This window comes from Neophocaena asiaeorientalis, unplaced genomic scaffold (assembly GCF_003031525.2).
Source record: "Neophocaena asiaeorientalis asiaeorientalis breed wild unplaced genomic scaffold, Neophocaena_asiaeorientalis_V1.1 scaffold42, whole genome shotgun sequence".
Lineage (NCBI taxonomy): Eukaryota > Metazoa > Chordata > Mammalia > Artiodactyla > Phocoenidae > Neophocaena > Neophocaena asiaeorientalis.
The window spans coordinates 164,642-176,896 of record NW_020172633.1 but is presented as its reverse complement, the minus strand read 5'-3'; the positions used below and the strand labels follow the sequence as shown (position 1 = coordinate 176,896).

Sequence of the window (12,255 nt, the reverse complement as noted above, 5' to 3'; positions counted from 1 at the left end):
ATTTTTTTTCATCCTTTGGTTTCTAGAAACTGAATGTGGTCCGCTAAGCTTGGGCTACAGAGCCAAACTTCCCTGCCCTAAGGAGGCCTGGGAGACCTTGGGGAAGTGGCTTAACTTTTGTGAGCCTTTCTGGCCTTGGTTTTCTTGTCTTTAATCAAGCCTGGAAAATACTAGAGTCTTAATAACTAAGAGCTAATGGTTGAATGTTTACGATGTTCCAGACACTGTATTATGTTTATTCATATTAACCCATTTAATTCTCACAACAACCCTGTGAGTTAGGGGTCATTATTATTATAATCCAAGATAATAAAATAATGAGGGCAGCTGGTAAGGCCAAATTAGGATTCAAACTCAAAGATGCAATTTTTAAGCACTCTGCTCCGTGACCTTTTGTGGTGGTTAGCTCTCTCCCCACACATAAATATTTGTATGTTTATTGAGTGTCTACTATGTACCTGCCACTCTGCTAAAATATGTGAACGAACTGTACTGGAAATGAACCAGAGTTGAAGTGATAAATAAGACACAGTTTCTGCTCTTATGGAGTTTTCTTCCACCTTGTGGAGTTAGATTACATGGGTTCTATTTTCATCTGAGTTCAAAAAAAAACATTACTCAAGACGATCTTCGATTAAATTCAACAGAATTTAGTAGTAATACTCTGAAACAGACATGTCAAAACAGCCTCAATTTGAATTCATATTTAACCTCCAAAGTTCTTTATGAATCTTTTAGTAATCAAATCAAGAAAGCATGACTTAAAAGTGACGAACTAAAAACAGTGATGAACTAAATCATGACTTAGACGAGGAACTATATGCTTTTTCTGGCCTCTGCCCTCAAGAGCCCACAAAATTTCTTGAATTTATCCATCTAAATCCTCCCCAACTCTCATCTCTTGATACATAGCTACCTCCCTTCCCTGGTCCCTTGCTCCTCCAATAACTGCCTATAATGTGGTCCTCTAGAGAGGGAACTAATGGCAGGAAAATATTAAAGCAGGCATTACATTCATTTTAACTTGTAAACATTATTGCAAACAGTAATGTTGCCTTATGGTTACTTTTCATCCTACGAAATTTTTTAATATAGAAGTTCAGATGCTTGATATTTCTGATTTTTCCCCTACATGTTTCTTCCTTAAAATAGGGGTTAACTAAACACAGATCCTGTTCACACATTCATTCATGAAAAACAACTGGAGTGTTCACCACGTCCCCGGGCCAGCCTAAACTACACAGGTATATCGGTTTAGGAGAGGAAACATCAAAAGCAACTACATCAATTATGTAACAGATGAGGTCAGAAGGCTGCAATCAAAGAGGAGGAAGAGCTGAATCTGCTTCTTTATGGCGTAACCTTTCATAAAGTGTGAACTGAATGGGAGTAAGTAGGGGGGGTTATAAAATGAGGAAAAAACATTTGGAGTTTTTCCTTCCAGAATAACCATGTCACTACTTTCAAGTAATCTTAGAAATGGAGAAGCACGGATGGTACTTTATAATGATAATGAAAGAGACAAAAAATGTGGAGCATATTGTTGAAGCTGTAAACCTCTTAGAGTTGCTTACAGTAAAGAGTTCTGACAGTTACATCATTGCAATCAGTGTGCCATACAGTACTGGGATCATTTTTATATAAAGAAGATATGTGTTTTATATGTGCAGAAGCTATTCTACACAAGAAATAACTGTCCTTGCAAAGGAGTGAGGGACAGCTGTCAGTTTCAAGTGGTGAGCTAAAGGGACTTCATGATAGGCAAAATCAAAGTGGAGGAATCAGGCTGGGCTGATAGGCAGAAGATAACCAATATTGCCTGTCTACCAAAATAATTAGAAGAAAGCTCTTTTGATTCTGTCAGTTTAGAATTGAGTGCGTGGAACCACAGGATGTTTTTAAGGAACCATTTATTAAAGCTGGAATTGAACTCCTGTATGAACTCAACTGTAATTCTGTGTTATTGGGTTTTTAAAATTAAGCAACATTTGGGTGGGGAGTGTTGGTGTGTGTGTGTGTGTTTGGGGGGGAGGTGAACAGGTTTATAATTGCTTGGTTTCCCTGGGTGTTCTTCCTGGTAAATATTGTAGGTACTAACTTGAAGAGGTCTTTTCCAATATTTGATGAAGTATCATTACGGGGAAAGAACTCTGGTAGCGTTTCAGGAGCTGGTGCCACGAAGCAGATTCACAGTCGCCCGATAATCAGTCAAGGCGTACTTCCCAAGGTGCGTTTTTTCGTCTCGAACATTAGCTGGGGTCCTGCCCGTTGTTTGCAAAATATCCAGGCAGCATCTGAAGCTGCTGTTTTTCCAACTCCGTTAAAAAGTTATTTGTGCTTGGGGTATTTTGGTTCTGCTTTTCCCCAATCCCGCCCCCTGGCTTTTGCCAGTAGAGACCTGCCCTGAGGGGGAAGGGGGGGAGGTTTGTCCTGGGAGCACAAAACCATTTTCTTTCCTGGAAATAAGTTGACGTCAACTGGGAGCTGTTTTTGGTTGCTTTGTTTCCCGGAGCGTCCAACCCAGCACACTGCCTTCGGCAAATTGCAAGCAATTCAAAGCAGCTCGCCCAGCAGGGAGGGGAATCGGGGAGGAGGGAGCGGGGGACCCCCGCCGCCTGCAGAAGTGGGGAGACCTGGGAAGCGGCTTCGCTCCTGGACTGGAATGTGGGTCCGAGTCCCCAGGCCGAGCCGGGAGCGCAGCCCTGAGCCAACGAGGCCCCTAGGTTCACTGCGTCGGCGGTGAAGGCCGCCGGGGAGCAGCCCCTGGTAGGTAGCTTGCCGGGCGCCCACCTGAATTCTCAGAACCGCTGAAATGCCCCGCCGGAGAGTTCCGGCGGCCCAAAAACCTGGGAAGATCCCGGGACAAAGAGGCTTCCGGAAGTAGCCGGTGCTACCGGTGTGTGCCAACTCGTGTGCGCGGGCCCGCGTATGCGACTAACTTAGCTGCCTACTGCCTTGGGCTCCTTTCTACACATTTCCGGGGGACAATGTATTTTGAACAAAGCGGGCCGCACCTCCGGGACGATTCCCGAGGAATGCCACCTCCGGATTCCTCGCGTCCCAAGACTGTTCTCTGCGGAGAGGAGGACGGATGAGAGCGTGTGTGTGTGTGTGTGTGTGTGTGTGTGTGTCTTTCCCCGAAGAGCGGGAGAGGGCCCGCGAGGCAGGGACTTGCTCTAACTTGTTCACACCTAGCACGGTTTCCCCAAAGCTCGGCAACGTCCAGGGTCGAGGAGGAACACGGAGAGCGAGGACTCATCGCTGTGGAGACAGTCAACTCCCACTTAGACGCCCATGCGGCCCAGAGACCTAGTCTTCCTCCCTCCCTTCCTCCCTCCCTCCCTTCCTTCCTTCCTTCCCTCCTTCCCTCCTTCCTTCCTTCCTTCCTTCCTCCCTCCCTCCCTTCCTTCCTTCCTCCCTTCCTTCATTACAAATGGACAGATGGGTTACTTTTGATGCGCAAAATTATAAACTGCCCTGAAAGCAAGACAGAGGGCCCCGGGGAGAGGGGGTCCTCGGGGGACCGGCAATTGACAAGACTCTCACAGCGGAACGGCTGAGAACTCGGACTCGGAAGGAAATCCGAGGACGCCCTCGAGGAGCTGGCGAGGCAGCCGCACAGGCTGGCCGGCTTGGGCCGCGCGCTGCTGGTACCTGACTCCGTAGGTTCCCCTAGCCCCTGGGACTCGGAGTTGACTAGCGCGCCGGGGGGACACTCAGGCTGCCCGAGGAGGAGAAAGTTAGAATACAGGGCGAAATCCGTAGGTGGCCGTGGCTGTACGTCCAAAGAAATCAGTCGAGGCCTCCGGAGGCTCTGGGGGCGCTGCCCCTGGGAGACCTGGAGGCGGTGACGAGGACGTGCCCGGAGCCTGGGCGCGCCGGGGGCGGGCCTTTGGCTGGAAGTGGGACAGTGTCTCCGATGGGAAAGCGGGACCCGGGCGAGCTCTTTGGCCGCCTTTCCAGTTTCGGAGGTGCCCGCCCCCGCGCGCCGAAGGCAGCGCAGCCCTGAGGGCAAACGAACGGCAGCTGGCAAACTTGGAACTAGAGCACGCTCGGGATCCCAATTGCCGGAATTGTGGCGGCGGCGGGGGCGGCCGAGACCCAAGTTCACTTTTTCCGCCCTCCTGCCCGACGGATCTTAGGGACCGGCATTGCTCGCTCCAACTAGGTGGAGCGCCTCGCCGGAGGGAGTTGTGTCAGTTTGCTCCGAGGCAGGAGGGCGGTGGCCTGGGCGAGTGGGGAGGGGTCCCTGGGGTCCCCAGCGCCTCTTCCCGCGTCTCCCCTCCCACCCGCCCCTCCCAGTCTTTCTTCCTCGCTCCTTCCCCAGGCTGACTGGACCGGCGCGGACTTGCCCCAGACCTACGGGGAGCGCCCCCGGTCTTTAATGACAGCTTAAAAGTGGCTGTTGGAAAAGTCGAAAGGGATGAGGCTGACGTTGGGCGTGTTTCGCTCCTTTGCAAGAGTCAGAAAGGGAGCTGGGAGCCTTGCGGCTGGCCGCAGGCCCCCGCGCCTCGCCCGCAGCAAGTAGGTGGGGGAGTCGCCGCTGCCGGCAGCCCCATCCCGCTCCCAAGCCTCGCCCGCTGCGCCCTGGCCGCGGGCGCAGAGAGGGTGCGGGGCCCCGCCGTGCCTCCTCCACCCTACTCATTAACCTGCCTGCTCCGCTCCGGGCGGCCCCAGACACAGGCTTCTCGAAGTAGCATCCGCGGCCCACCGGGTGCTGCCGCCTCCCGGAACCCCCGGCTCCGGGGGGCAATGAGGGGGCGGTGGAAGGGGCACTGCTCCTCGGGCATTACTTAGAGAAGCGGCCGCCCCTCCCTCCCGCCGGCCCTCCCTCTCTCTCTCGCCCGGGCCCGCGCGCCACTCAGCCAGAGGGTAAGTTGGGAGTGTTTCACCCCCACCGACAGCTCTCCCTCCCCTTCCTTTTTTTCCCTTCAAAGTTTTCTTCGGAGTGGGGAGAGAGGTGGGGGAGGAAGAGGGTCCAGCCAGCCTCGGTCCTTACGCTCTCCCTGTCTAATTTACCCCCCGCCTCCCTACCCCTCCATCCCCTGCGCGCCGCTGCCCCTCCGGAGCAGCGCTCCGAACTGACAATTGGAGCGCGGCTCCTTTAAGAGCCCGGCTTTGCCTCCCGGTAGCTGAAGGTCATTAAACACAAAAGCTCTCAGCGCTGCGGTCCAATATAGCGCATGCGCCCTGCCCGAGGACTGGCAGAGAGACGGCAATATGGCGTGGGCCGCCTGGGGACGGCGCCGAGCTGGACCCCGACGTGCTGCAGCGCCCCGAGCGGGCCCGGCTGAGCGAGAACACCCGGCTGGCCACCCGCTACGCCGTGCGCATCTTCCGGGAGTACCTGAGCGAGAAGGCGCAGAGCCCGGACTTCGAGACCATGGACAAGGGGGCGCTGTGCCGCGTGCTGCGCTCCTTCTACGCCGAGGCCCGCTCCAAGAGCGGCCAGCTCTACAGCAAGTCGTCGCTCATAAGCATCCGCAGCTCCCTCAACCGCTACCTCAACGAGCCCCCGTACTGCCGCACGCTCGACCTCACCAAGGACCCGGAGCTGCGCAGCGCTAACCTGACGCTGGCCGCGGTCATCCGCAAGCTTGAGGAGCAGGGCGCCGGGCCGGTGGTGCAGAAGCAAGCCATCACGCGCGCCGACCTGCGCAAGCTCTACACCTCCAGCGTCTTCAGCACCAACACGCCCTTCGGGCTGCTCAACAAGGTCTGGTTCGAGACGTGCATGTACTTCTGCACGCGCGGCCGCGAGAACCAGCGCGAGCTGGAGGAGGACTCCTTCGGGCTGGCCATGGACGAGGACGGCCGCAAGTTCGTCTATTTCAAGTCCCTCGGGCCCTACCACAAGTCGCGCTCGTCGTCGTGGAGCAAGAAGCGCGCCGAGAGCAGCGACGAGGAGAACTTGCCGCGCATGTACGAGACGGGCACTGAGTTCTGCCCCTACGCCAGCTTCGTCAAGTACCTGTCGAAGCGCAACCCCCTCTGCAAGGCGTTCTTCCAGCGGCCCCGGGACCACTGCAGCGAGGGCGATGTGACCTGGTACGAGAACAAAGCCATCGGCAAGAACTTGCTGGGCACCAGGATGCAGATGCTGTCCAAGGCGGCCAAGCTCTCCAAGACCTACACCAACCACTGCATCGGCGCCGTCTCCATCGCCACGCTCAACAGCATCGCGGGCATCGGCACCAAACTGGGCTCGCCCGCCCCGCAGGGCTGCTACGCCGAGGCTCTGAACGGGGCGGCTCGCCACCACTCCCCCCATCCCCCCACCCATCCCTCTCACCACCACCGCCCCCAGCCGCCCTCGCTGGGGAACACCTATATCCTCCCCAGAGACAGCCAGGTCGGGCCCGACGTGAAATCGGAGGCTGCGCCCAAGCGCGCCCTGTACGAGTCCGTGTTCGGGTCGGGGGAAATCTGCGGCCCCTCTTCCCCTAAAAGACTTTGTATCCGCCCCTCCTCGGAGCCTGTGGATGCGGTGGTGGTGGTTTCCGTGAAACACGACCCCCTGCCTCTTCTTCCAGAAGCCAATGGGCACAGAAGCACCAATTCTCCCACAGTAGTTTCACCTGCTATTGTTTCCCCCACCCAGGTAACCAAACCAAACTCTATGCATGAAATGTTTCTCTGGTACCACTTCGAGACTAACTTGTGCTAACTCAGGTCTGGGTTGGGGGGAAGTTTTTCAAAGTAGCAAATATGCTGAGTCGGATTTGATTTCACCCTTAGAAGCTTAACTCTCTTGATGCTTTTCAGGACAGTTTACACCTAACCTTAAAGGCTGTGAGAGGGCAAGCTACCTAACAATCCCTGCTGCGCAGTAACGCTGAAAACGTCAAAGTTCTCAGAACAAAAGGGTCAGCTCAACCCTCGCAGCCTCTCTCCACTGAATGCCTGAGTTTATAAGGCAAAGAGTGCAGGAATACTGTGCATATAAATGAAGCAGTTACTTAAAATATCTTTGAATAAAGTAACCATTAAAATACTGTATTACGTATTCGCCCTAACTTATGCAGGTAGAAAAAGTTATAAATTATTTAAAAAGAAAACATGCCAATCCTACTTACTGTAAAGGGGTGGGTTTTGGAGAGACTGGCGGTTGAGTGCCAGTATATACCATAAGGTGTAGTTGAACGTAAAGCAACATTTGGGATGTAGTTTTCATAAACGAAAGTCACTTGTTAAAGTTATGGAAAGGTAGTATCTCCACTGCCAGCCAGGCTCCCAACTGGAGTGTGCCCCATGGTGCCCAGCAGAGTGGGCACTGAAACATTGCTGTCTTGCCTGGCACCATGGAGCTCTCTGTCTAGGGGGCAGATAAGTGGTGGGAAGATAGACTACTGAGATAACAACACAATAGAGTGGAAAGTACACCAAAGTAAGAGTGCTAGCCCAGAAGCTGAGCCACCTTGGGCAAGTCAGTTCACCTCTCTGGACTTCAGTATCCTCAACAAAGATAAGGAAACTGTTTTCACACAAAAATTATTTATTTCTAAGCACTTAGAATTCTGGGTGGAGATTGGGGATTCGATTGGATGCTTGTCTTATTATTTTTCCTGGAGGAATATATTCATATTATTAAAACTGTATTCATCTTTTGGGTACTGTGCTGTAGGAGCCAGAAAGCAGAGGTCCTTGGGGACTCTGCTCTATTTTCCAGGCAGGAGTAGCCACAGGGGGTTTTACAGCTTTGCCCTCCCTGCCATCAAGCAGAAGTAGGAATTTCAGCTCTAAGTTTGGAGGTGTAGTGCAGGTCTTTCAAGGAACAGATGTCAGGTACCTCTGTGCTTTTTCCAAAGTGGAAATTCCAGTTCTGGACACACTGACCCTTTCAAACGTTTACTTGCTAATCAGCAAGCCTCAAGGCCAACCGAGAAAGGGGCTGTGAAAGGTACTATAAACACCAAAGTTCTCTGAAATACACGAGACCAGAGGCTTCCGCGTCTTTCTGCCCTTGTAGTGTGCACAGCAGTTTCTGACAGACCAGGAGGTGGTTGTAGGGCGTTGTAAGGATGGACAGGAGAGTTCTTTCTCCTCTTTGGAGAATTTGGGTTTGCTTTTTCTTTGAAAGCAGAAGTAAACGATCACATTCTTCTGATAAAGTAAAAACCCTTAAAATGCCCTGGTTTCAAGTAGCACCTGATTAATTTAAGAGTTAAAAGCCTAAGAGAGTTTATTAAAGTATCTATCTGCTTGAATTTAACAATGAAGCAGTTTGTCCCCTGGCATTTGTCTACTGGTTTCTTGACACCAGTGTCACATAGAATAATGACATGAGATCCATGAAAGATTAGGGGGGTTTGTTTAGTTGGTTTGGTTTTGTTCTAAGAATTGCAGTCACTCTGTCACAGTCTTTCATTTTAACTGAGTGAGATCAATCATTTCTGTAAACCTGAACACTGATTCTTTTATTCTTGAGTGATTGTCAGGTAACTCCCAGGTTAAATGTAGATTTGAGGGTCCATTTGTTGGTTATGTTATCATTATGCCTCTCAAACAGTATCTTAGCTAAGTCTCTTGCAGTTAAAACACTACAAAAAGTTGCCCTCTTTGCTTTCACTAATGTTAGAGTGAACTTTTTTTTTATCAGCCTTAAGAAGTTTAAGGGAACTCTTTAGTAACTCCTGTAGAACTCACTTTATGAAGTCTGAGCATTCTAAGTATGAAACAGGTGTTTAATTTAAGTACAAAGCTGATATTAAACTTTTTCCTCCTGTATTTACTAAAATCACTGTTGAGGTTCAGGGCATTTCCTGGGGATTAAGGACTGGCTGGGGTTACTGGCCGGAGGCTTTGCTTTAGGTCGGCAACTCCTTTGGCTGGTCATTAATCCCCAGGAAATGCCCTGTGTACCTCGAACTTCGGTCATTATCACTTAATTATAAACATAGGCTGTCTAACTTTAATACAGGCTAGACCCTCATCAAGTGGAGTGGCGCTGAATTCCACTAAGGACCACTTGATGCCACAGTCCCCCCCGATGTTTGATTCTTTGGTAACATTGCAAGTTTCTTAAAAAAATGAAGAGCCTGTTACTATCAATGCATTTACTGTTTTTGCTTCATGAGGGTGTTCATAAGTGTATCACTTATGGGACTGGTTGAAAAATGAATGCACTCAAGGATTAATGAAGATTATGGAATTTGTGATGTTTTCACTCATGTGAAGTGCCTGGTTTTAGTTGGTTTTGGAGTGGGTGGAGGGCTTGGTGGTTGTGTTGGTTACCTTAACTGGTTCATTCATGAATTCTCTTGAAGGTCTGTATTCAAAGTAAGGGATGGTTTTAGTTCCCTCCCCTCCCCACCCAAGGCTGTTGTGATTTAAGATGATCCAGTTACTAGTACAACATCTAGCTCCCAGGTGGAGATAACGCGGTATTTAAAGGCTTAGCGTGTCCCATATCCTACCTGTTCATAGCTGTTCTCTTTGCATGAAAATGCAGCATTTTTCCTGCCTCAGTCAACAGTACTTCAGCCTAGGTGGGATGATAGAGATCTGTAACTTTAGTCTTTATCATTTACAGAAAAAAGAATACTAGTAGGAGTTTAGATTCTAAATATCATAGTTTTGTTGCTAAAGCTTTTATGGACTGTACCTTTCTTGGTACCAAACGAAAATATGAAAATTAGCTCCCTAAAATATACTTGGCAGCATTCGTAAGCTTGTGACAAAGGTGCCTTCAGTTGGAGCTACTTGACCCTAACCCAGATTACTTCCAGAAATACTTTTAAGGAATTCTGTAAGTAGGAAATCTATTAGTGGAGAGATTCTGGGGTTGGTGGTGCACGTCCAGTGTTTCTGTTTCATCGACTTCACTAGGGGCCAGAGTCTGTCCTTAGAGTCTCCAAGATGAAAATTAGAGCAGCTTCCCTGTGAGGCACGCCCAGTGGTTCATGACCTTGCCTTTGAAGAAGCCGGATACTAATAGCACTTGGGAAACCAGTCTTCATTCAGGTGCTGCCATGTGGGAAGGGAGAAGGAATATTCATTCTGTCTACTTACTAGAAAAAACATGCATTTTCTGTATTATTGAAATTATCACCAAAATCTTATTTTGAATTTGGAGACTAGGCGGGAGGGATACACTTTTTTTTTTTTTCTTAAAGATGGAATCAAACTTCTGTAAACGTGACAGAAGAGTGTGTTTAACAGCTATGGCAATTATGGGTTATCTGGAGCAATTAGGATTAACCACCTTGTTTAAAATGGGTATTTTCCTGATTTTTAATAATATTTTGTGGCTGTATTATTTTTTCTGATGCAGGAATGTTTGCTCTCCTTTACAGAAAGTTCAAATTGGTGAAGAAACTAAATGGCATTAACATAAGTGTGGAACTTTTTTCATTCATTCAGGAAACAATTACTGAGCACCTACTATTTTGGTTTGGGTACCAGGAATCTTTATAAACTAAATCATTTTCCACTTGGCAAGTAGTCTCATTGGCAAGATTTTGGCCTCATTAAATATTAAAACGAGATTAAAATAAAGAAGGTTAAAAGGTGACGAAAGAAATCTGTAGTTTTACTCTTGCATATTCATATTGCAGTGAGTACTCAGGTGTATTATTTTAAATTGATATGAACCTACCTATATGGCAGCTCACTATCTATCATATCTGATCCAGGAAATAGAAAGAGAAGTATTTGGCAACAAAGGAGAAAGTGGATGCCATTCATCTCGAACGTAAACCCTGATTTAAAATCTGGTTCCCCTAACAAATGTCACCTATAAGGGCATCCTCTCGTCATTGTAGATGGATTTCAAGCAAGAAGAGCCCCTTCTTCAAATAGGACTGTGAGTTGTGTGTGAGACCTCTTAGGTTTTCACCTTGATTTAGGCCAAAGCTCCACTTCAGTGATGTAATAAAAAGTTCACTTTCAGGTTATCTTTTGGCATCTCCACTGCTACTTCAGAAGCAGAATCGGTATAGGAGTTGCTTTGTGGTTACGTATGTTGAAAATCTTAGGACCAGACATAAACTAGTAATCTAGAACTTTTATTTCTAGAACCTATTTTACTTCTCATCATTCACTGCATTGTACCAATTAGTCAGGATGCTATTTGAAAGACTTCTTTGGAGGATTTAGATAGGGGATAGGTAGTGGGAATTAATTGGTCCAAAAAGGGAGATTGATTGACTTTGATAAATGAAAATGAAAGAAAATGGAGCTTTAGAATTTGAAACCTTGGGCTGATAAACATTTTTATTTAACACTAGTAATATTATAAAGAAGCTGAATTTAGCTCAACCATTGTTTTTTGTTGCTGTTTTTCTTGGCCCCACTGCGGGGCATGCAGGATCTTAGTTCCCTGACCAGGGATGGAACCGTGCCCCCTGCAGTGGGAGCAAGGAGTCTTAACCACTGGACTGCCAGGGAAGTCCCTCAGCTCAACCATTGTTACCTGAACCTCTTGCTACCTGCTAAGTAGTGCCAAGAGGAACAGGATTCAGTTTTTGCCCTCGGTCAGGGTTTGCAGAGGACAGGCTTCCAAGCTTGAAGTGATTCTCTGTTTGATGCGTGAACATCACAAGGGAAACAGATGAACTTGTCAAGTTTTAGGCCCTTTGGGTTTCCAGATCTGTGAAAGTTTCTCTTTGCCTTCTCTTTCAAGAGAGGATGGTCTCTGAATGGTGTCAAGTCTTTATAACAGAGATTGAGCTTCTATATGGTCTAGAAATAAATGGGCATTTAAGCCATTCAGGATATCTCGCTAATATCCCCTATGGGCTGAGATTGAACCTGCATGTGAGGGGCTATTACCTAGTGCCCATGGCTGTGAACTAGACACTGGACCCCAGCACATCCTGTCAGACTACAGGAGGCCCAACCTAATTAGATGTGTTTTAGGTTTTCAGTAATTCTGTTCAACACTTTTTTTTTTTTTACTGTCAGACTTTCTTCCTTTCAGCTTTTGCTATAACAATCTGACGGAGCCTTTTTTTCCTTAAAAAAAAAAAGATCCATTTATATCTGACAGCAAACTTTCCTTTGTGACTGAATTTTTTTTTTTATTCATATCCTATCCTAAATTTGTCCACATCTTGGGTCACAGAATTTTCAAAACAAATGGAAGTGGGAACCATCTTCCAGTATTGGAAGGCCAGAGTGTCTGAGCTTTAATTGTAGTTTTTGTCACAGCAGTTTGCTCTCGGGCAGCTTTGCAAACCCCAGTGGGAACTTCCTTTTTCTGGAAACCCACTACTTTCTGAGATTTGTGATTTGTGTTTAGCAACTGGAAACAGT

General features: G+C 48.3%; 1 protein-coding gene across 3 annotated transcripts in view; it reads left to right on the top strand.

Moving 5' to 3' along the window:
• Positions 1–12,255, top strand: part of KCTD1 (potassium channel tetramerization domain containing 1) — a 180,368-nt gene that overhangs the window by 86,471 nt on the left and 81,642 nt on the right. The window contains exon 1 of one of the 3 annotated variants that reach the window (XM_024739375.1): positions 4,425–4,872. The exons of 1 other annotated variant lie outside the window; for it this stretch is intronic. Coding sequence is in view for 1 of the 2 variants with exons in the window: in XM_024739373.1 (XP_024595141.1) it covers positions 5,384–6,601 (1,218 nt within the window). In the remaining variant the exon portion in view is untranslated. Of the gene's footprint in view, positions 1–4,424; positions 4,873–5,235; positions 6,602–12,255 lie in introns of those variants that run through there. One more of the 3 variants, XM_024739373.1, reaches the window with a different exon arrangement.